The sequence below is a fragment of the Gossypium raimondii genome, chromosome 12, assembly GCF_025698545.1.
Source record: "Gossypium raimondii isolate GPD5lz chromosome 12, ASM2569854v1, whole genome shotgun sequence".
Taxonomy (NCBI): Eukaryota; Viridiplantae; Streptophyta; class Magnoliopsida; order Malvales; family Malvaceae; genus Gossypium; species Gossypium raimondii.
This window is the reverse complement of record NC_068576.1, coordinates 41880989-41905273: the sequence shown is the minus strand read 5'-3', so window position 1 is coordinate 41905273 and position 24285 is coordinate 41880989. Positions and strand designations below refer to the sequence as shown.

General features: G+C 33.4%; 2 protein-coding genes across 6 annotated transcripts; one reads left to right on the top strand and one right to left on the bottom strand.

Annotated features, from left to right (window-relative positions):
* Positions 1-1175: 1175 nt before the first annotated feature.
* On the bottom strand, positions 1176-5013 carry LOC105764219 (peptidyl-prolyl cis-trans isomerase CYP21-3, mitochondrial). Of its 3 annotated transcripts, none has more exons than XM_052625570.1 (7): positions 4292-5013; positions 3549-3710; positions 3301-3340; positions 2970-3020; positions 2151-2236; positions 1486-1609; positions 1176-1394 (listed from the first exon to the last, which is right to left on the bottom strand). In XM_052625570.1, exons 1-6 carry the CDS (start codon positions 4342-4344, stop codon positions 1558-1560), a joined length of 444 nt encoding a protein of 147 aa, XP_052481530.1. In that variant the 5' UTR covers positions 4345-5013; the 3' UTR covers positions 1176-1394; positions 1486-1557. The 3 variants fall into 3 exon arrangements, with proteins under 3 accessions (XP_052481530.1, XP_012438180.1, XP_052481531.1); XM_012582726.2 differs by having other exon boundaries at positions 3549-3732; positions 4292-5005; XM_052625571.1 differs by lacking the exon at positions 2970-3020.
* Positions 5014-9337: 4324 nt separating this feature from the next.
* LOC105764216 (phospholipid-transporting ATPase 2) lies at positions 9338-23991 on the top strand. Of its 3 annotated transcripts, none has more exons than XM_012582723.2 (25): positions 9338-9497; positions 9927-10141; positions 10573-10786; positions 10983-11099; positions 11506-11598; positions 11716-11890; positions 12780-12946; positions 13836-13940; positions 14669-14766; positions 15143-15285; positions 16207-16303; positions 16435-16544; positions 16628-16792; positions 17619-17773; positions 17897-17977; positions 18112-18232; positions 18892-18998; positions 19791-19922; positions 21185-21338; positions 21792-21909; positions 22015-22188; positions 22344-22395; positions 22606-22733; positions 23095-23245; positions 23421-23991. In XM_012582723.2, exons 2-25 carry the CDS (start codon positions 10017-10019, stop codon positions 23757-23759), a joined length of 3321 nt encoding a protein of 1106 aa, XP_012438177.1. In that variant the 5' UTR covers positions 9338-9497; positions 9927-10016; the 3' UTR covers positions 23760-23991. The 3 variants fall into 3 exon arrangements, 2 of the variants coding, with proteins under 2 accessions (XP_012438177.1, XP_052481502.1); XM_052625542.1 differs by having other exon boundaries at positions 11716-11895; positions 12785-12946; XR_001124564.2 differs by lacking the exon at positions 23421-23991 and having other exon boundaries at positions 22015-22240; positions 23095-23244.
* Positions 23992-24285: the final 294 nt, after the last annotated feature.

Below are 24285 nucleotides of genomic sequence, written 5' to 3'. Positions count from 1 at the left end.
ATTTGTAACAAAGTTTGTGTTATCTTAAATTCAATTTTATAAATATAGATTCATTTAAGTAATCTAGCTTAGAACTTATTAATGATGATATGTTGATAATTTGTCGGTTAATGTGCTTGGATTATGATATATTGAATGTATGAGTTATGTATGTACTTGAGATAAATTATGTGGATGCATGAGAACATTTTGAATTGGTATTGGTACAATGGCAATGGCTTAATAATTGAAGTTAATTATATATGTTAACAACCTATAATGCTTGGTATTTCTATGGTATGTTTTAATAATAAACGCCTTATTAAACAATGTTGGAAATGATTTAAGTATAGTTAGCATATTATAAGGTTTGTGTGTGATAGAGGAAGATTGGCACTTGTGTACATTCTATTGGCGCTTGTGGCATTTATATTTGGCACTTGTGTGCATCATGGAGTGTTAGGGAAAGTCGTTTTCTTACATGCATTGGTGCATTTATGCTCATTTGACACTTGTGCGCATCTCTGTGAAGTTTTAGGAGATTAATCCGTGTATTCATCCTTAATTCATAATTGGTTAATAGGGGCATATTTTAACCAAGATGGATATGGAAATGATGAAAATGAAATGAAATTGTTGTAATTCATAGTATATGAAAATGAGATATGAAATGTTGAAACAATGCAAAATATGATTTGAATATGCTAAGTGATTTGAATTATGCTATTGGGATTGTGTAAAAGAGACTAGTTGATGTGATGACTATATGAATCGTGTTTAACTGATGACTATCGATATGTTAGCATGCTTTACTGCTTAATTTTATGTCATGCATTTAGCTTTTGTTAGCACCATTCACTACAGCAAAATAAGTTTTTAGCAACCGCTAAAATAATTTGCGGCGCTAACTTCTTTGCCGTCTGAAGTGGGATATCCGCCACTATCCAGCTGTTTCTTTGCTTTTATTGTTCTTTCATGTTTCACATTTGATGTTCCTCATAATTTGTAGTTCCAGTGACTTTTATTCATCGTTTACCTTAAATCTTTTGTTCGTATAGTAATATCAACTATAGCGCTCCCCATGAAATTAGTTTTATTTATAAGAATTATAAATAATGTGTTGAAATTCAATTTATTACGACAGTTTAAATAAAATTCTGTTGAAAAATTTTCTACCAATCAAAAACAGCAAACAGTAAATACCAACTTTCTTCCTTCCACTGAAAAATGATGCTCAAAATTTTTACACTGAACTGCAAAATACAAATCTTATATATCACCGGGAACTTAAGGATTTTTCAATAATTAATCAACAACGAAAATAAGCATTCTACTCTAACAGGTTCATCGTTGCTACAATGGAAATTTGATACCTTATTCGGTTTCCCTTCAACATCTGCTTTAGTAGCCGTATCCTGACATAATCAACCAACCCGACATATTAGCATGCAAAATATAAAGAACAAGTGTTCCATTACTACTCATGTTAGATTCAGAAGTGCAAACCTGAATTATCCATGGGGTTCCCAGCAGGCATGGGCTCGGGTTCCTTTATTTCCACAACCACACAATCGGACATCAAGAATGTCTTGGCCACTGATGCTGCATGCTCCAAGCAACATCTGACCACCTATATCAAGAAAAATATAATCATCAAAAACTGGGATTTGAATACAAATCCTTTCCCTGAATTCCCCCTAGGCTTCCTTTCTACCGAATATTCTTGCAATTCATGGATATACAAATTTTATTTGAGTCCCACTAACTTTAAAAACACTTGGGGTTAAAATTGTAAACATGATTTAGTACTAAATCTAAATTAGATGGAGCTTACATCAATTCCATTAAACAAATTTGCCAGTTTAAACCAAACTCTGAGAATGAATCTTAAGAATTAAAACTATAGTGATAAATTCCATGCATTCTTGATAGATAGACATGTGCATAACGCTCAAACAACAAAAACAACACCATGATGCCCAAATAGACGGCAATGCTACAAGATTAGAGCCTAACAATTTAGAAAATAAAACTGAAATTTGATCTAGAAAAATAATTTAAAACTATTGCTGACTGTTTCACAAGCAAGTATGAACCGCTCAGCTCTACCAACATCATTTTTTTTCAATTCAAATATTGATCACATAGACTTTACTGATTCCAGTACTTACCATAAATCAAGGAATTGATCAACAACTTCAAGAGAACTGTCCTTGAAGAGCTCCACTGTTATAGAGCCTTTCGCAGTATCTAAAATCTAGTCATAAGAAGGGGTAAAACAGAGTTAATTCAGTGGATAAAACTCATTCTGAATAAGATTTCGATATAAAAGCCTAAAAGTAAAACAAAGTAATAAATGAACAACTCAGCTAAATTTCATTCATCACAAAAAGCCAACCTGTCAAGATTGTAGGATACAATTGAAAAACCTCAAAGGAATACCAAAAAAAGATGCTTTATTGAGAGACATGCTAATGAAATGTTTTCTTAATAGGTGATGCTACCGAGAACATGATAAAAGAATTTCTTTTGTAATGTCTTTAGATGAATTCATGTACTCACAAGACACGTGCCTGCAAGATGAAGGAAAAATTTACTTGCAGAAAGCTGGTTAAATAGATAAAAGAAATGCCTTATTGAGAGACATACTAAGGAAATATATGTTTCCTTAATAGGTGATGCAACCAAGAACATGATAAAAGAATTTCTTCTGTAATGTCTTTTGATGAATTCAAGTGCTCACAAGACACATGTGCAAGCTGAAAAAAATATCAGTCGCAGAAAGCTCCTTAAATAGATAAATATATATATATATATATATATATATATGCATTGGATAAAAAAACACATTGTAAGTTAATCACGTAGGTCAATATTGTTTCTCAGAACTAGGCACAGGACGTTGCAGGCCAGTATTACAAGAAAGTAGACATTATTCACACAGGCACCAAATATTAATTAGGAAAGAGCTTAGCAAGTAAGGATCCTACAGCATATCCTGGAAGATCAGATTTCTTTGAATCCATGAAAGAGTTGTCACCCTACCAAATACAGGCCACAATCATTAGAGAGGATATAAAGTTAGACACAAAAATAACAAACAGGCAAAATGCCTCATCATAGAAAGCCTCATAAACTAGGATACATTCACAAAAGAACAGAGAAAAATTGCCTTCAAAAATCCTGAAAGGATGATACGTTGATACAGGGCACTGAGTAAAGAGTTCTACTGTAATTGATGAAACAAAGACTTAAAACAAATATGAGACCATGAGGATCAAGAAAACCATTTAGAATAAATAAGGTTCTTAAAGAGTGTACCTCAATAACTGATTCCCTGTTTTCAATATGAATTCTTGACCTAAAGACAAGAAAATTGAGTCAAATTCCACTGACTACTAAATATAAACCATAATTTATTCTCCACAAGCAGTTTTATTTTTAAATGCACTGCTCTGCAATTTGCAAGTCATACAGTAAATTACATGAATAAACAAAGCATGCACATAATCAAGTTTAAAAGCATTGCAGCACTAAATCCCATGGCCAACAGCCGAATTGCAACAAACCTTTGAGTCCAGTGTCTGTAGGTGGCATACACAAAAAACAGAATCAAAACGACAATCAAAATCAACATTGTAATTGTTGTAAGACTTATTCGAGCTGTCCCTTTCTTCCTTTTGCTCTGTTGTAGCAGAGCTTGTGGTTTGATCCTCGCCATCACCTTAAAACTTCAGTTGCAACAATAAAATCCTGAAGTTAGAGACAAAAATTCGTGTCAAATCCTGGAGGTAATAAATACATTACTAGCTATGAAGCAGTAAATAAACCACGAACTCTTTTAGTTCAAATATGTACCGGAAAAAAAGGATTTATTGAGCGTAGGAAAAATAAACTCATAATTGGCCAGTGTGCCATATAATTCGTAGATAAGTGCAGGTCATGATCTTCCAAATATATAAAAAGGCTTAGGAAAATTATAGTATTCTCGTGAAACTCATCATCCAGTCCGTGTAACATAGATTAAAACTAAATTTTTCAAAGCTACAATAATTTTTCAAAGTTTACAGTATCAAGAATCAAGGGTGAAGTTGAACATCCTAAGATCTAAGAGTTGAAAATTGAAATATATGGAAACTTAGGAAAGGAAAAAATATAAAATAATAACTCCTGACTTGAATTTTCCATCCAGTTGGAAATAAAAACCCTAGAAAAGAGAATCTTCTGAGACGAAAAAGCAGAAATTGGAGGAAAAATAAGACATCAAAGTTCAAATCGGTCAACTTCAAATCAATGGAGAGAGAGAAAGTACCTGTAATTTAGCGTTAGTCCCGTCGAAATGAAAAAGGAAAAGAGTGAGAGCATTTGTTACTTTTTTCTGGTGTCTGGAGTTGTTGATCCCTTCGTATAGGCACCGCAACGAGAAGATCCAGCCAAAGCGTTTTGCCATTTTTCTAATATTTTCATTTTCTAAAACTCAAAAATAATAATTAAAATATAAAGCTAAAATATAACCATAAAAAATTTAAACAATTAGAGATTTTTTTTTTTAAGAAAACTAGTTTCGGAAACATAGGAATAAATACTTTGCTCAAGTTCGAAGCAAACTTCTGAAAAAAGAAAGTAAATTAGTACCGAAAACGAATAAAAGATAAACAAAGATAAAATAAAACGAGAGAGAGTCATGTGAAGGGAGTAAAAAGCAGCAAAGACGGAAGAACGAGCAACGAAGATGACGGAAGGAAGAGGGAAAGAGAGAAGTAAACAAAATGTAGAACAGAGAACGACGTTAAAGTGGAGGTAGATAGTGGCCGGGGGTACGGACGAGCCAACGTAAGTGAGTGAGGTTTTGCAATGACGAGCAAGGGGAGGCGGTAGGAGGTTTACAGATGAAGGAGCGGACCACCGTGAGGATGGAAAGCTTGCGGCGGCTGATGGGAAAGAAAGGATAAAGGAAACAGAGCACTTTACCTCTTAGGTTTTTGTGGAGGTTTGCTGATACCGGTTCTGAGAAAAAAGAACCAAAGTTGAATGCTATCAAAACGGCGCGTAAAAGAAAAAATTTGCGGCGTTATGAAAAAACGTCGCTATTGCTTTACTTTTTGCGGCGTTTATGAGAAATTGCCGCTATTGCTTTATCTTTTGTGGCATTTATGCAAAAATACCGCTAATACTTTACCTTTTGCGGCGTTTTTAATCCAAACGCCGCTAAAAACTTGTTTTGTTGTAGTGATTAAACTTTAATAGCTCAACATGCAGATTGTTTGCTCCATGCACAAATTTTAGAAGCATGTTCGAGTAGTGATTCAATCATTTATTGCATTGAAGCTCTTGAGTTATAGCTACACTTGCTATCTCTTGTAATTCATTTCTTTTGAACATTGTATTGGGCATGTACCGAATGTACGTAGGTCTCTAGGTGAACTCTTACATCTTGAGTATGTTTTTGCATGGATTTGGTATATTAAGCATATTTGGGATATTCTAATATATTTTGGTACTATTGGTTATCTTTAATTTGGATTTTTTGGATGCAAATTTACTTGTTAAATGTACGGTTTATGGCTTACATTATACTTGACTAATGAATCTTTGATATATTGTGTTATTAAAAATTATGTCATTGTATATTTAAGACTTGTTTTAGTACATAAAATATGTTTGAATTAGTTTGGTTGCATGTTGAACATATTTAGGTGCTTTTAGAAACGCATTTTCATGACTTGCATTGCTTAATCTCTCCATTTTTGGGCATGTGTGTCGAGACATCAAGAACATGTTTCGAGACTTCAAGAACAAATTTAAGTGATTCATGCATTTATGGGTCAAAGTCTTAAGACATAGCATGCCTGTTTCAAGATCCGAGCCACTAAGTCTCGAGACGTCATGATATTTTCTCTAGACATAAAACATCGAATCTAAAATCAATCAAATTCGATCCAAGGTCTTGAGACACGATTCGTTGTATTGAGACAAGGATCAAGGTCTTGAGACACGATTCGTTGTATTTAGACAAGGATCAAGGTCTCCAGACATAGTTTCATTGTCTCAAGACTTCAAATTTCAACTCTAAAATTAGAAAACATGGAAGGATGTCTCAAGACATGTTATTAAAAACTGTGTGAGTATATGTTATTAAATTTTTATTTAAATTGTACATATATAAATGGTAAGATTGAATGATTTTATGTTTTGGAAAATGAATTAAAAGTTTAAAGATATTAGTGAAAAAAAAACTGTGTGAATAAATGCTATTAAAATTTTATTTAAATTGTACATACATATGGTAAGATTGAATTCAGTTGAGTACTTACTGTGTTTGCTATTCACGTAGCTTAATGTGTTTGCTTTAAATGCATAGGTGATAGATAAGTCTTGAAAAGACTTGAGGATTGTTACTTCAGTTCGGATCACATCACTCCTCAAGCTTCAAGTTCAAGCCTTTGGTATATATATATATATATATACACACACACATTAGATTTTAGTTTGGCATGTACTTAAAAAAATTGTGAATTATGTGTAAATGATAATGTTTTGTACTATAAATTACCTTGATTATAATGAAACAAGAATATGTTTAAGTGATGAATTTAGTGTTTAAATGTAGCATCTCTTACTCGGATCGAGTGAGGGGTATTACAAAATAGATGGACAAGCTCAAAAGAAAGCTTGTTTTGTGCAAAACAATCGTGGGTAATTGTGTGCTAGCTGTGACATATAAGTATAAGATTGATTCCTCTAAGCCGAAAGAGTTGTAGGAGACCAAGTCTACCAAAGATGTAGACAACTTTTTCGTAGAATGGAGCAATACTTTTATGTTGTGGGCATCGAGGATGATACTGCTAAGGTAAAAATTGTCCCTATGTATTTTATCGATGCTGCTCTTTTATGGTGGTGTCGTAGGCGCATAGATGAGAAACATGGAGACACTAGCATTGGGACTTAGGTGGAGTTCCAAAATAAATTCAAGTTGTAGTTTTACCTCAACTATGCTGAAGATGAGGCTCGCATCAAGTTGCGACAACTTAGGCAACAACCTTAAATTGTGCTCCATTGACTCATCTTCTGTTTGCTAATTATTCTTATATTTTTTAAGCGCTTTAGTCAGATCGAGTAGTTGTCTCGAGGGGGTAAGTTAAAACTAATTAAATCTATGCTATCAATTATTTTCATATTTATCTTTTCCTATGTAAAAGCCCTAAATTGATAACATGACAAATTGATAAAATACTTCACCAATCCTAGTTTAGACGTGAGAGTGAAAATAATAAACTACATATGTATAGTTGGAATCGATATGTATGCCTAAAGAAGTAGGTGGAGTTGGAATTAAAATAACATAATACATGAATGATGCTATTCTTCACAAACAAGCATTGAGGGTACTGACAGAACCACAATCAATGGCACAAGTTATGCTTCTAGCTAAGTATTTTACGAATTAAAACTTTTTTATTGTCCAAGTAAGGAATTTGGACTCATGGATATAGAAAAGCATCCCGAAGGGATGTGACATATGCATGCAAGGGATTGGCATTCAAATATAGGATGGCAAGCGTGTGTCTATTTTTTATTCTTGTTACTAGCAACATCAATCTCAAAATATGTTTAGCAATTTAGTTAGGGAGTTTTAGGTTTTGAACGCTCAGAGGTGGAAGGTAGACACAATGAGAGATCAAGTTGGTACAACTTGGATGTAAGATTTAAATTTTAAGAGTTTTTCAATGTTAAAAAAGAAGGAAAAGTATATCTAGAAGCACAAGTTATGGAGTCAATTCTTAATTCGGGAAGCATGTAAAGTTATTACTACAAGAGATGAAAAAATTGGAGGCTACACTTACTACAGATTTAATTGGGGTGCACTTTTAAAGATTCAACTTTCTTTTAAAATAATAGTCTTTTTGTAAAAGGTGTGTTATAATATCCTACACATCTGATCAAAGTAAGAGCAATATAAACATAAACCCTCATTATGTGCTTTGTTCAAGGGAGAATGAAACAATTGATCATCCTTTTCACACCTGATATTTTGCAAGGGTGGTAGTTTGGAAATAATAGTGAAGTTCGGATTGATAATCTTTTGGTCACTGATATTATTAAAAAGTGGATCAACTAATTGCATTATGATATTAAGGCAGCTTTGGAAACCTAAGAATGTAGCCTATTTTTTTGGAGTGACACCTAGCCCTACGCAGTCATAAGACCAAATAATAAGTCTAATGTTGAATGTTGAACGCATTCAACTTCGAATAGATAATGAGGCAGTAATACAACACTTTCGAGCCTAACCAGAGACTAAAAGAGGGTTTGTAGTGGTCTACATACAATAATTTCATTTTGTGATCTCATTTGTACTCAAGACAAAACCACTTGCATCGGAGCACCTAAGAAATTTTTTTTTAGTTATATGTATAATACATTTAAATAATTATAATTAATATTATAAGTATGATTAGAGTGGTAATCAAAATATATCTAGATATAAATCAAAATAAATTTAAATATGACATACATATAATAGGGCTTAAGTCAGAATAAATTTGTATTTAGAACTCACGTGACTCAACCTCAATTTACTTTAAGTCAGCGCCTCGTTGTAAGTTTCTAAGAACTAAAATTTAATTTTAATAAAATTTAAATCTCAAAATTACATATGAATTTTGGTTTGAGGTAAAATATGATATATGAAATCGATATTGAAAATTTATAATTATGAAATTTTCATTTAATCAAATTGTTATAAACTAATAATATCATTATTGAGTAATACCATTTTAGCTTTATATATTACATATAAAAACACTTATATTTATTTAACATGAAATTAAATGAATATATTTATTTTAAAATGTTCAAAACTAGATAAAAGTAAAAAAATAATTTATTTAATTGAACTAAAATTAAGGGTGGATGAAATAAAACTTCATATACTATTTTTGAAAACTACCCACAATAAAAAGTATAGGTAGATATAGATTTTTTTATAAATAATAGGTATAGATTATAATTTGATAGATAATTAAGTTACCATCATTATATTTTTATAAAAATAAAAATATTATTTTCAATTATGTGTTTATTCATATTATTTAAGCATAAAATTACTATATAGTTAAATAGTAAATACTATAAGGATTTATATATATGTAAGTCAAAATATTAGGCCCAGTAGAGCGGTAGATCAAAGGTTGATTTCTTCCTTTCCTTTTTAAAAACAACTGAAAGCGGTGATTGCGATCTCAGTTAAATCACGTTAAATTTCAACTTGGATCAAGATTTCGTGTAAGACGGTGACACATGTAGTACAAAATGACCCAAAAGGGAAGTTTACAATTATCGAACGGATAATAGTGGATCCACAGAAGTCAAACAGTGGAACCGCGTACACGCAACAACTGCCCTTTTTTTTTTTGTACCTTTCAAGCAAAAATGAGAACAAAGACCGAGCCCGGGGAAGGAGATGAAGGAAGGAGGAGCGGAAGAACGAAAAAACATCGATAGTAATAGAAAAAGAGGTACGATCTCTCATATTTTCCTTTAAAATTTCAAAATAATCTTGGATGCCAAACAATTATTTTCTGCAAAAAGGTGATACACTTACGATTTCAATCAATATTTCTTTGAAATTGTGTAGTCGCAATTTAATCACGTTTTAAATCAATCTATCTAACGGTTCCATTCATCGGATTAATTGAAGCTTTTATCTAGAATTTTATATATCATGATCTTGTCTCATATTTTCTTTTCTTTTAAATGATAAATTTTAACTTGAAAAATCTTAGTTTGAACTAATTGAATGGAGATTCTACGATGTGATATGTAATTAATTGAGCTGGTTCTCTTATTTTGTTTGTTTTCTCCGTTACATTTCCTGTAAAATTTTTGAAAGGGACAATCTATCGTGAATTGCTTCTAATGTTAATTTGTGTACTTCTCTATTTCAGGTTAAGTGACAGGCTCCTTACCGCTGTTGAACTCTGTAATGAGCTTGGGGGGAAACTGTAGAGTTGCCATTGATTGCTTTTGAGGCAAAAATGAAGCGATATGTTTACATTAATGACAATGAATCATCACATGAACTTTACTGTGACAATCGAATTTCTAACAGAAAATATACTGTATTGAACTTTCTCCCAAAAAATTTATGGGAGCAGTTCAGGTATATCTTAAGAAGTTTTCTTTTCAATTGGATATTAGTTTCCGAGTTTGGTTAATATTATGCTTTCCTTTGCTTCACAAGCTAAATAAACAAAGCTTGTCATTGTAATGTTATCAACTGTTTGCTATGCTCATTTATTTTGTGCATATACATACATATGATTTTGCTTGTACCGTGATTAATTTATACCTTCTGCCTGACTAATCATTGAGGTTTGATTTTATTTTATGAAGAATTGCCTCATGAGATGACTGAAAGGTCCTGTTTAGAGACTCTTACATGGCTTTTGATGCATTTGATGATTCATTTATCAATTGTGCATGATAATGTATTTAGGCTGGAGATCATTCTTCTTTTTCTGCTTGAAAGTTGTCTATTTTGCATTTCTTATGCAGCCACTATTTCTAATATGTTATTGCTTCTTATTTCAGCCGGTTCATGAACCAGTATTTCTTATTGATTGCTTGCCTTCAGTTATGGTCACTGATTACTCCAGTAAATCCTGCCAGTACTTGGGGTCCACTAATTTTCATTTTTGCTGTCTCTGCATCAAAAGAAGCATGGGATGATTACAATAGATATTTATCAGACAAGAAAGCAAATGAGAAACTAGTCTGGGTTGTTAGGCAGGGTATCAGGAAACATGTAAGGGAGTTTTCTGATATTCTTTGTCATTTGGTTATTTGATTTTAATTGCATATCCTCTGGTTCTCTTTTTCCTTTAAAGTTGAATGACCTCTTGCTTTAGGATTACTTGCTATCGTGTACCTTTTAAACTTTGTAAAACTAACTCTTTGCTTTCTCTTTTTATGTCATTTGTGGTTGTGGCCATCATTTGCAGATCCAAGCACAGGATATTCATGTTGGTAATATAGTGTGGCTTCGTGAGAATGATGAAGTGCCATGTGATCTTGTTTTAATTGGGACCTCTGATCCGCAAGGCCTTTGCTATGTTGAGGTGAATATGCACCTTGTTAAAAGTTGTAAATTCTGAAATGTTAGTTTTTGGTTGAACTATCAGTGTGGACAGAGATGGACTCCAAAATTTTAGATAACAACAGAATTATGTGAACTTGAGAAATAGAGCTTCTGTTGGAAAACTCTATTTTATCGAGTGAATAGATTTGGCTACCTTTTGTACTCTGAATTGTTAGCATTTCAGAGAGAAGAGAATTTAAATCAGCACATGATTTTGTTAAAAGCCTAAGTGGAATGAATTCATTCGGGAAGATTATTGGATTAAAATGTAATTTAAACTTTCACCTAATTGAGACTTGGAGGAGGTCAAGCTCTTAATGTCAAAAACAGAAGAGCCATAGCATACAAAATTCTTTAAAATTGACCGAGCACAAATTGTCTTGCAGACTGCTGCCCTTGATGGTGAAACTGATTTGAAGACCAGGGTAATACCCTCTGCTTGCATGGGAATAGATTTTGAATTGCTGCATAAAATCAAGGCAAGATTTAAGTACCACACACACACGCACGCACGCACGCACACACATATATATTAATATTAGACGCAGACACATTTGTGTATTTTTTATCCTTACATGGTCTATCTTCTTTTTCAGGGTGTTATTGAGTGTCCAAATCCAGATAAGGATATTACAAGATTTGATGCCAATCTGCGTTTGTTCCCTCCATTTATTGATAATGATGTGTGTCCGTTGACCATAAAAAACACAATTCTTCAGTCATGCTACTTGAGGAACACAGAATGGGCTTGTGGAGTTGCTGTCTACACAGGCAAGCTCCTATATATGAAATTTCAAGGCCACTGATATATCTTATCATTAATTTATCATTGTTATCTATTATTTACCCCTTTTCCCCTTAATATCTAAGTGCTACTGAGCTAAGCTAAAAGATGATGAGAAAGAGCTGAGATATAGAGGACTATGTCATAAAAATAATGTGAACATGGTTACATAAAAAAATAGAAAGCAAAATGTGTTTGTTTAATGGGCGATTCATGTTAACATTAATTTTGAGGAAAGTTTATACATTGTATCGAGACTCATGTCATTTTAGTTGTCCGAAACTGCTTAGCATATTTGACCACCTAAAGTAAAGGTGGTAATATTTTAATATTTTTGGCTATTGCCAGAAGAGATTGGGTTCTGAAACATATCATGATATTTTAGTCATTTTTCTGTAGCCTCTGAAGGGCACTGATAAATAAGCTTCATCTAGTATTCAATCTTGAAGAATTTGTAACTTGACATTGTTAGCATAAACATCCTGGGATGCAGTACAATTTTACTTTGTGTTCTCTCCCTTTATGGGTTTGTATTTTTGTTATATGTTCTCATCTTGCTTCAGAAATAATTATTTGCAGCCTAGTAGTCTATTTTAACTTGACTTTAACACCACATAGATGGCCTGGTTGAGTTATTGATGCTTTGATAATGTGATAGCTTTTCTTTTATTTTATTTTCTCTAAATGCTATCTGAACATGTATGGTATATTATTTTGTGAATATTTATGCTTTTCTTTTTCTTCCCTCGACTGGCTTCCTGAGTTTTCTACTCTGTTTGTTTTTTTTATCCTTAGTCCATTTGAGGGTTTCATTTTTCATTCTGATGGTATTAACATCTGTACTGCAGTTTTTGAATTATTTATTCCATCTTTCAGGAAACGAAACTAAGTTGGGTATGAGTAGGGGCATACCAGAGCCAAAGCTAACAGCCATGGATGCCATGATTGACAAGTTAACTGGTGCTATATTTGTTTTCCAGATAGTGGTTGTTATGGTTCTTGGTATAGCTGGGAATGTGTGGAAGGATACAGAAGCAAGAAAGGTTGTCAGAAATTGCACTTGCTAGCTTCAGTTTCTCATCTATTTATTATCATCAATTATCATATTATATAATCTTTAGGCTTGGTTGATGACACATTTTGTTTCCTTTAATTCCAAACTCAATGCAAATTTGCATGGAGTCTATACTTTTCAACTGAACAGGAATCTATATTAGCCTTTTCTTTTAGTTGTAGGGAACCTTTCTTTGTACAAAACTGATCATTTGGCTTAGTTTTACATCTGTATTTATCTACTGCAATACTGTCTTAAGTTTTGACATCTTGAGAGGACCCCTTTTTACTGCTATCCTTGAAGTTGAATTTTAGTTCTTATTAAGAGAATATCCTAAAATCTGTATTATGGCATAAGATCAGTAGATCACATAGTTCAGGGGTGAAAATTGTGGATTTTGCTACAAACAAATTTTGCATATGCACCAGGCAAGGTTGTACTCTTTTTCCTCTGCAGTGTGATTTTATCTGAGCCTTTATTTTGGAGTGTGTAACTTCGAGGGGTGTCCAGATGTTTAAAGCCAAGATCAAGCTTCCCCACCTGCCCATTTACATAGTAATTTATAATTAAAATATTAGCTGGACTTGGCTGGGGCCTAAATACCTAAGACCAAGCCTCTGACCTTAACCTGACTGGATCTTTGGACATGGGCAGGTTTCTAGCCCCAGGACACCTGTGAAATTCTTCCACCTTTATTTCTTTCACATTTGCTTGCTGCTCAGTTGTCTTTACTCCATGTATGCCTGTGGTTTTCCATATCATTTTCTTGCTTGTTCTTGGCTCTTAATTTTGTGATGAAGCTTTGCCCCCCCCCCCCTCTTAAATTTTATGTGTCACAATGTTTTAACTTTGTAGAAATGCCCACTTTCTTGTTGCAGCAATGGTATGTGCAATATCCAATTGAAGGTCCATGGTATGAGCTATTGGTCATTCCTCTTCGTTTTGAGCTTCTGTGTTCCATCATGATACCCATATCTATTAAGGTAATTTATCTAAAAATGCTAATGCTTTTGGATTGTTGCCCTTAACTTTTTAGTGGTGTGAACCTGGATTTTACTGAACAGGGCAGCTTGCTGCTAATAGCCACAGAAGGTTCTTAGCTAGAATTCTCGTCCTCTAGAATAGAAGAGATTGTTAAGCAAGATCAAAATAATGGTGCAACAGTGATGTGAGTTTTGGGTTTAAATTATTAATAGTCCATGGCATAATTATAATATGAGTAGAGGTGCATCACTTAACCAACTTGTAGACTTTAATTTATACAGTTTATGCTTGCTGGTTGAATTAAAACCCTACCAAGGTAGAAATGTTTGAGTTCATGGATATTGCACATAAATGCAAAATCTAGTAGGACGGTTGTAGATATGTTTTTGTTCAATCATGTTATTGTTAATAGAAATCCAAGTGGGTGACAGAAACCAGTTGTAGTTTAAATTATTATAGACATGTCATTGTACTGATGGTCCTAGTTAATAGCTCTTGGATTAATGGTTTATTTCCTATTACTACTGGGCTGGGTGGTCGGGAGATGGACAGTTTCTTTACTTGTAGCTTAAGGTTCCAAATAGTTAGGAATGAAGTTTCATCTTAAACATCCTTATCGTTGTTACTGCTAATCTTGAATTATCTGCTTCAGTTTTGATTCATTTCCATATATGAGTTTTTTCTCAGGTATCTAACCTTGTTAACCATCGAGCCTTTTCTTTTGCAGGTCTCTCTAGATCTTGTGAAAAGTTTATATGCAAAGTTCATTGATTGGGACACTGAGATGATAGATTATGAAACTGGTATTCCTTCCCATGCAACAAAGTAAGTATTTTTTTCCCCAAGAAATCCATCAGCTGGAGTGTCCTTTCCAGTGTATGAGGCTGCTAGCTAAGTTGATATCACTCAAACTAAATATTATCTATTCAAATGTTTAAGTGATGTTGGAGTCTTATATGACTTGGCCGCACTTTTCTTTCTTTTGTTCTTTCTTTCTGTTCCTCTTTCGCTGTTTTGGTTTTACTTTTTTTAAAACTCTTTATCTCTTCCTTTTTCTTCTTACTATATTATTAAGTTATTTTTACAGTAAGAAACATTTTGAAAAGAAATTTATGCAATTATTTAGCTATGTAGTTGGATTCTGCCATAGATTTTTAGTGAACATATATATTTAATAAGATCATTTTTTTTCATGCGGCAGCACAGCAATAAGTGAGGACCTTGGACAAGTTGAGTACATAATGACTGATAAAACTGGAACACTAACAGAAAATAGAATGATCTTTAGAAGATGTTGCATTAGTGGTGTTTTCTATGGAAATGAGAGTGGTGATGCACTGAAAGGTTTGCTATCTACTTTTCTCCTCCTTGCTTGTTGCCTCATCTTTTCTCATTACTTATTTTATTCCTCCAATCCATTTTTAGTTTTCAATTCTGTTGAATGAATATTTCCTTTATGTCATCGGTATATCTTTCTACCATAAGGCAGCTGTCTACATTTGTAGCCAAGAGCAACTTATCAAACTAAGTTAATCAATTACCTTTTCTCTTCTCCCTGAAAACCTTGCTGAAAATGATGAAAAGTATCTTCTTTAAATATGTTTTCTTGCTTCTTGATTGAAATAAAGGAAAATTTGTCTTTTATAATTGAGGTGGTCCAAAAATGGGAATGAAATTTAATATTGCTTAAGTTTTATAAAACGGGAATGGAGCTTCCACGCTTGTTCTAGTAAGTGTACTCTTGGCGTCTTGTTATTTTGTACATTTTCTGATACTTCATTGTGCTCTGGCACAATGCTTCTGGCTGCTGATGTGATGTATTTTTTCTGGCTTTCAGCAATTCTGCACATCTATTTTGCCCAGCCCATAAGTTATGGAAGGAAAAATGTTTCACCATTTTAAGCAGTGTGTGACACTTTATTAATTATATCAGTAAAATATGTTCACTGAATATTATTTTACCCTCTTTATAATATAAAAATCTCATTTATCTTTCAAAATGTGGCTTTAGTAAGTTATTCTTTATGGTTGTGGTATTTATACTTGGAAATAACATGATTGACTTGAAGCAATTTGCATGCTTTTGGATAAATGAGTTCAATACTTTTGATATCTTATGCTTCTTATTGTGCTTGAAATAGTTTGAAATTCATGTGGAGGATCTTTAAATCAATTAGTGTTACTTTTGGTTTTCAAATATTGAGGACAATTTTCATGTAAGAATTGTTAACTTTGATTATGACTAATTTTGCCACTGGTGCACAGATACGAAACTGCTTAATGCTGTTGCTGGTAGCTCTCCTGATGTTGTTCAGTTTCTCACAGTTATGGCTATATGTAATACTGTTGTTCCTATAAAGAGGTGATTCTATCTTCTATCTTGGTAGAGTTTTAGCTGCAATTTAGAGATAGATCCACATAACAGTATCATAACTTGTTCTCGGTTTTGAAATTCTAATACATATCATCCCAACCTTGTTTAATCATCTGTAGCAAAACCGGAGCCATCTCATACAAGGCACAATCTCAGGATGAAGATGCTCTTGTTAATGCTGCTGCTCAATTGCATATGGTTTATGCCAATAAAACTGCAAATATTCTTGGTAAAAAAACTCCTTTTCTTTTTGGTGTACAGAAGTTGATTGCTGGTATGATTATTTATGGTTTTCCCTATTAAATACTATAGAGATCAGGTTCAACGGTTCTGTGATTAAGTATGAAGTGTTGGAGATTTTGGAGTTCACATCTGATCGGAAAAGAATGTCGGTGGTTGTTAAAGATTGCCAGAATGGAAAAATTGTACTTTTGTCAAAGGGTGCAGATGAAGCAATTCTTCCTTATGCTTATGTTGGTAATGTTTTTATTCTATCTTTTGCTCATCTTAGGACTTTCAGAGAACGTTTTAAATGCATCAACTAGGTTATTCTTTCTAATTCAATCAATTTATTTGATGGTCATTGGCAGTGTAGCTGCATGATTTTCTTTTAATTATTTGATGATTGTTGCCTCGATCTGCAAGGACATCCTTTTCCTCTTTGATGAATATCTTTGGTTCACTAGTATAAATAATCATCGCTATCCTGCATGGCACAATGATCATGTCATCAGTTTGAGGATGGGGTGTTGGAGGCTTAGATCTTGTAATAAGTCCATGTTGCCTGATATATTTGTTTCAACTTCAAGTCTCATCCTTTTCATTTCATTGCCATGAACATATATTTTATAAAAGAAATTGGAATTTATTATCTTTAATCTATGTTCAGAGTTTGCCATCCTCATATTAGTATTTCTTGTAGTTCTTTAACATCCTTGTTGGGACTTCATTGTAATCATAGAAAAGGGCTTACTAAATTTGTAGGAACTAGAATTCAAAAAGTTGCATGTGGTGGCTTCTTTTTTGTTACAGGCTGTTTTCATTATAGGTTATGCATATAACTTCAGGATCATGCATCAATAATCATATACGTGATTTACCCCCTCATCTTACTGGCTTACTAATATATTTGATTTGTTTTAATGGCGGGAAGATTTTTGTGGCTTGTAATGTACCTTTGTGACTTACTAATAGAATATCTTGATTATGGCATGTTAGAAAATATAATCATTCATTAAAAGGAAACAGATACTTGATACTGCATCAGTTGGCTTTCTATATGGTAAAATCATTTCTTTTTCAGGGCAACAAACAAGAACATTTATTGAAGCTGTAGAACAGTATGCTCAATTGGGGCTTCGTACTTTATGCTTAGCTTGCCGTGAATTGAGAGAGGATGAGTATCAAGAGTGGTCTTTGTTGTTCAAAGAGGCTAGTAGCACATTAGTTGATAGGGAGGTGAAGTACAATCCAATGATCTTTTTGTGTTCTGTTTGTTTCTTTATTTTTATTTTTTTCTGCAAGCTTTTGGTCAAGTTTGGTGATAAGTGACTTAGTTCCTCTAGTGTCCGCATTCTGCAGTGGAGGATTGCTGAGGTTTGCCAAAGATTAGAACATGATTTTGAGGTTCTAGGTGTTACTGCAATAGAGGATCGTCTACAGGTGAAATTGAGCTATTAAATCCAACTTTCATGTTTAAAACTTTTTTCATCTATTTTTAAGTCAAATATACATCATTTCCATGGAATACTTTTGATGTTAACATGTCGCCCTTTTAATCTTTTTAATCATTTTAGGATGGTGTACCTGAAACAATTGAGACACTCAGGAAAGCTGGAATTAATTTTTGGATGCTGACCGGAGACAAGCAGAATACTGCCATACAGATTGCTCTTTCTTGCAATTTTATTTCCCCAGGTGGATTAAATCATTTACATAAATCCCAACTCTTTGTGTTAATCACATGTCCTGCTGTTTATGTTATTGTTTCAAATATCTTGGTCAATGAGGACTTTTCATGGTTCCTAAACGTTTGGAACTAAGCTACTTGTATGATTTGTTGCTTGGATTGAACAACTACATTTCTTTCAAGTTTTCATCCTTGCATCTCTCCACATACCTAAAAATGCTTCATGCATTCTTTTTTTTTCTAATAAAGATAATAAAAAAAAAGTGTTAGATTCAAATATAAATAAACATAAAAAATTAGAGTTTAGCTTTATCTTCAAAATTTTAGTACCTGAAATTTTATACTGTATGCCTTTCCTTTTATGTTATTAAAGATCCTTAAATGTCTTGTCATATTTTATTATCATTTTTGGTGTTTGATGCCAGATTAATGATTAAGCTGAATGTAATTGGCGGGGGCAATAATTGAGGTTTTGGTTGTTAGAAGGGTCATTATGCATTTTTAGGTGATTGTCTGGTGGAGTTGGCCTTTTGCTGTCAGTTTTGATTCTATTGGTGCCACAAGAAATTCAGTTGCTTTAATCAATGAATAGAATGTCACAGTTTGAATTCTCATCAGTTGTTCGTTTCACGTTAATGATGTTTCCTCCTTCCTTCCAAATTACCAGAGCCAAAAGGTCAGCTTCTTCTAATTGATGGAAAAACTGAAGATGAAGTTTGTAGAAGTTTAGAGAGAGTTTTGCTTACAATGAGGATAACATCTTCGGAACCTAAGGTAAACCTCAATGCTTGATCCTTGGAAATTTATGTGAGGGGTTCTCGTGTTATTTTTCTTTCTGGCCACTATTCTTGTGTGTTTGCGATCTCCTAATTGCAGTTAATTGTAGAATTTTTTTTTTTTTAAAGTAAATTATCGACTTGATTAAGGGCAAATTTTCTGGCTCTAAACTGAATTGTGATTCTGAAAAAAAGATTTTAGAGAGCCACCTCACAAGCACAGACAAATGTTGTTAGGTTTCTAACAGTATGTAACTAAGAACAAAAAAATACCAGTCGTTAGAAAACCTAAGGTCCTTGTTAACTTAATCAGATTATCAAAGTAAGAAGCTCAGCACTTCAGCTATGCACTCTAAATTGTCGAAGTGGGTGCATAAGCAATTGTCACTAGAAGTGGACAATGTGTGTGAGGCCCACAAGGCTTATTCACTCACATACGTGTAATCCAAAAATAAATATATACTTTCTATGAAAAAAAGAAAAGAAACAGTAAATGGTTGACTTATGTCTAGTGATTCTAAGCTGATGATAATGATTTTTATTTCATCTCCTCACATTCTTGGTTGAGTATTTAATTGAAATTCATGCTACCTTAGAATAATTGTAAGAAATGGTACCTAAACAATCTTGTAAAGAACCTTTCTTTTGCTTCTATAGGGTTTAGTTTATTTTTACTTTACTCATAGGAAGAATTGCTTGGTAAGTTTTTATCTGTCTAATTTTTAACTCACAAGGTTTTATTCACTATTGCATTTATTTCCCTATTTTTTACTTCTCCAATTCCGTGCAGGATGTGGCATTTGTTGTTGATGGATGGGCTCTTGAAATTGCACTTAAGCATTATAGGAAAGCCTTTACAGAATTAGCTATTTTGTCAAGGACGGCTATATGTTGTCGTGTTACACCGTCCCAAAAAGCACAGGTTTTGATTTTGTTATTAATTTTAAAGTATTAAATATATTTTGGATTGTTATATACTTATATTGAGCTTGTGTTACAACTACAGAACTTTCTTAGTATCTTCTCCCTCATAATCATATTCATCATGCTCACTTATTAATGTTATTATTTATTTTCTATAAATTTTTCCTTAAAGCTCATGGTAACCTCCACTGCTGTGCTAAGGATATTCTGAAGTAAAAGATAATCTTAAACTTTCTAAAATAATCGGTGGTCCATAATACAAAAGTCTTGCCACTTTTGTAAAGGGAATTTTCCTAGTAGAAATATATAAAATAGAATTCCTAAAATTCTCTAACCAAAATACATAATGTAATTAAGATTTGAAGAGGATGTATAGCTCTCACCCATAATAGTCATGAATATGATCGTTATCTACAGATTTCTCTCATCAAGCAACACTCTTGGCTTAAAACTGATATACAAGCTAATTAATGAAGAAAAAAGGGGATACATCCAGACTGCTGGCATTTGCGGCATGTTCTACTGATAAGACATCCAAGAGCATTAGTGGGGGCAGAATAAATGTCATGCATGTTAATCTTTACAATCGATATACCTTTTTTCCAATCTTTTATGTATGGACAGCACCTTTCTTCTCAAAATGGAGAGGAGAATAGGAAAGAACTGTTGGATCTCTCTGTATGCAGACTATAGAGTATTGGTACTACTATGAAGCAGCAAGGGGAAACTATACCTTTTGATTTTCCTGCTTCTAAGAAGAAATGTTGAGTGAACACTGGCATAACTTGGCCCAATGCATACTGGGAGTTCTAAGTACTAACATAAATGTAAATCTTATAATAAATAAATAAATAAAAAGGAAAAAGTAATTTGAGAGTTTAAGACATCGTTTTGGTAGTGTTTTTGGAAGTGCTATCACCTCTCATTATGAAGTGTGAATTATTATTGCCCTAATATATTTTAGCTAGACCAGCTTCTAATGTCAATGCTGTGACCTTAGGATTTTTAGAAGTACATATATTGCGTGCTCTAGTTTTCTAATTCTCTTATTGTCTTTATCTCATTGAATCTTTTACATTATTAGGCTGTATTTTGCTTTGTTCTTAAGGAGTTAATCTTATCCCTTCTAATTTAAATTGCTGAATATTTTATTTGTAAGTTCATTACCAGTATTTATAAAAGATTATATTCATTAGTTATAGCCTTCTTTTATACGGAAATGATGACTTTTACACCTAAACGGAACTATACTTTTGGCAGCTTGTTGAACTCTTGAAATCATGTGATTATAGAACATTGGCTATTGGGGATGGTGGAAATGATGTGAGAATGATACAACAAGCTGATATTGGTGTTGGCATTAGTGGAAGAGAAGGGCTGCAGGCTGCAAGAGCAGCTGATTATAGTATTGGAAGTAAGTATCTTTAAATATTTTGAAAGCCTTCAGGACTGGTTGCCTATTATTTATTTTCTTTTTATCGGTTATTGAACTTATGGCGTAAATTGTTGTAATTTTGAAAGTTCTCAACATATATGCTATTCAGGCAATAAGTTGTCGTTATGATAATGAACCTAAAGGAAGATTTGTTGTTATGACCCCTCAGGAAAATATAACATTTATGAGCATAAGATGGATTTTTAGAACTATTTCATGATGATAATATACTATTTAATGGTTTTGAAGTGTTCTAGTTTGGATAAATGTGCTTATGACTGGCATTGACAGGAGAGTTTAGAATTGTGCCAAGAATGCTACCTAGTTTGGATAATCATGGGCATTTGAGATGTTCTTTTTTTTTTTCATCTTCATTGTGGAGTGGTTACTTTTTATATGTTTTCTTTACCTAAATACCTCTCCTGGTTGCAGAGTTCAGGTTTCTCAAAAGATTAATACTTGTTCATGGCCGTTATTCCTACAATCGTACAGCATTTCTTTCCCAGTATTCCTTCTACAAGTCACTAGTTATATGTTTCATCCAAATTTTGTGAGTTCCTAAATATGATGTTCCTCTCTTTGTTGCTTTTATTGTACTTGATTCTCACTTGAACTTGCTTATCATTACTTTTCTGCTGACACCAGAATACATCAGTTTCTCTTTTATTTCAGGTGTCTCTGGAACTAGTCTTTTCAATTCTGTTAGCTTGATGGCCTATAATGTTTTCTACACTAGTGTTCCTGTTCTAGTCAGTGTCCTTGACAAAGATCTTAGTGAAGGAACAGTTATGCAGCATCCACAAATTTTATTTTACTGCCAAGCGGGAAGGTTTACTGTTTCTCTGCCTTTTTTGGCCTTTTTCCCCCTTCTATATAACAGGGTTAGGAAATGGGACTGGAGAATTGGTTGTATCCTTTTAGCATACAACCGTGTAGACTGCTGGTTATGGTCATCTAACTGATACATAATTGTTTCTCTAACAGGCTTCTGAATCCGAGTACATTTGCTGGATGGTTTGGTCGATCTTTGTTCCATGTGAGTGCTATTCTTTATCAAAGCATCTTGACTGATACTGGTTGTAAAGTAATTAAAACAAATCTGAAAACATTTAGTGATCCATGACTGTAGTTAAATCTTAAATCGATGATTGAAACTCATAATCAAAACATCTTTACTTGATATTGCTTGTTGATTTATAACATTTTGCTTTATTGTCTCATCAATTAATTTTGTGGGGATTTGCAGGCAATTGTTGTGTTTGTGATCACCATACATGCTTATGCCTACGAGAAAAGTGAAATGGAAGAACTTTCTATGGTGGCACTCTCTGGATGTATATGGCTGCAGGCTTTTGTAGTGGCTTTGGAGACAAAGTATGCTTCCATTTAAATGTAGACTGCAGTTATTTGTTGCATTTCTGTTTTCTTTTCCTTTTGTCCCCTTCACATAAGGTCTTTTACTCCAGCTTATAGAGGGTTAGAAAAATGGCATATCATATAGTTTGTCCTTGCTTGAGAAGCAATGTAAAATAGTGTTGCTCCATAAGTGCTGTTAAGGGGGAGTTATACTTTGTAGTTCATCAAAATGCCATGGCTTGCACCCCCCACAGGCTTGGAATGTGCATCTTGACCCATGATAAATAGCTCGTAACCAGAATTTTTAAAATGGCTTCATGATACCACTTTTAATATATTTAAATATCCTGACTTGCTGAACTTTAATTGGTGCTTGCAGTTCCTTCACGATATTGCAACATCTTGCCATATGGGGGAATTTAGTTGCTTTCTATGTAATTAATTGGATTTTCAGCGCAATTCCTGCATCAGGGATGTACACTATTATGTTCCGGTTATGTAGGCAACTTTCTTATTGGATAACTATGTCCGTAAGTTTCACACTCTCTGTCTTTTAGTTGCTTTCCTTTTGATGTTACAGGGAGGAATCCATCGCCATTGTTCTGTTAAATACTGGAATTTAATTTCTCCACTTGTCGGCTTATTAGTGCTATGGCTTCAGTTTGAATACTGGTCTGTTGTTTTGTCTTTGTTTCTCTTGAACAGCTCATAGTTGCAGCAGGGATGGGACCGGTTCTAGCTTTGAAGTACTTCCGGTATACGTACAGACCAAGTAAAATCAATACACTTCAGCAGGCTGAACGAATGGGTGGGCCGATTCTGACTTTAGGCAATATCGAGCCGCACCCAAGACCGATGGAGAAAGAAGTAGTTTCTCCCTTGCAAATTAGTCAACCAAAGAACAGAAACCCAGTTTATGAACCTCTTCTATCGGATTCACCGAACTCTTCAAGAAGGTCGCTGGGATCAGGAACTCCTTTTGATTTCTTTCAGTCGCAATCTAGATTGTCTTCAAGCTATTCAAGGAACTGCAAGGACAATTGAGGTATACAAATATTGTATAGCTAAATACATGATTTACATTCTGAGATACGGCAGCATTCATGTCAACAAATTGACGTTCTCATTTCATGTAAACTTAGCAAGTAAATTATTAGTTTTGTGACGCTTGATACTGAGATTAGGAAGAGCTCTTTAATCCGAATGTTGTACATTCTTTCTGTTTCAAAATTTTCATGAAATATAATAAATAATGGAAACTAAAGTTTCATACGAATTTCAAGATGGATTGCCTGAATGAACGAGGAGGTTTTTGTTTTTGTTTTTTTTTAAAGTATGTCCGCTGTATATAAAGAATTTTTTAAAATTGTGTTAAAAAGTACTGTGATTTCTTATCTTTAATAGTTTCAACAAGAGTAAAAATATGCAAAATAAAAATGAAGATTTGTGTCGCACTTATTGTAATCGTAGAGGTGTAATCAATTATGATAAATAATTGTAATTCCAAACATAATAAAACCAAGTGACAGAAAATAACAATCCTGATTGTAAACCCGTGCACTTCGATCGA

Coding starts and splice junctions, on each gene's coding strand:
- LOC105764216 (XM_012582723.2), top strand. CDS start 10,017: ATGAAGCGATATGTTTACATTAATGACAATGAATCATCACATGAACTT. Junction 12,947..13,835: donor AGGATACAGAAGCAAGAAAG/GTTGTCAGAAAT, acceptor TTCTTGTTGCAG/CAATGGTATGTGCAATATCC. Junction 16,304..16,434: donor ACTGTTGTTCCTATAAAGAG/GTGATTCTATCT, acceptor AATCATCTGTAG/CAAAACCGGAGCCATCTCAT.
- LOC105764219 (XM_052625570.1), bottom strand. CDS start 4,344: ATGCTCTCACTCTTTTCCTTTTTCATTTCGACGGGACTAACGCTAAAT. Junction 3,341..3,548: donor TACAGACACTGGACTCAAAG/GTTTGTTGCAAT, acceptor TCTTGTCTTTAG/GTCAAGAATTCATATTGAAA. Junction 2,237..2,969: donor CTGATCTTCCAGGATATGCT/GTAGGATCCTTA, acceptor TCTTATGACTAG/ATTTTAGATACTGCGAAAGG.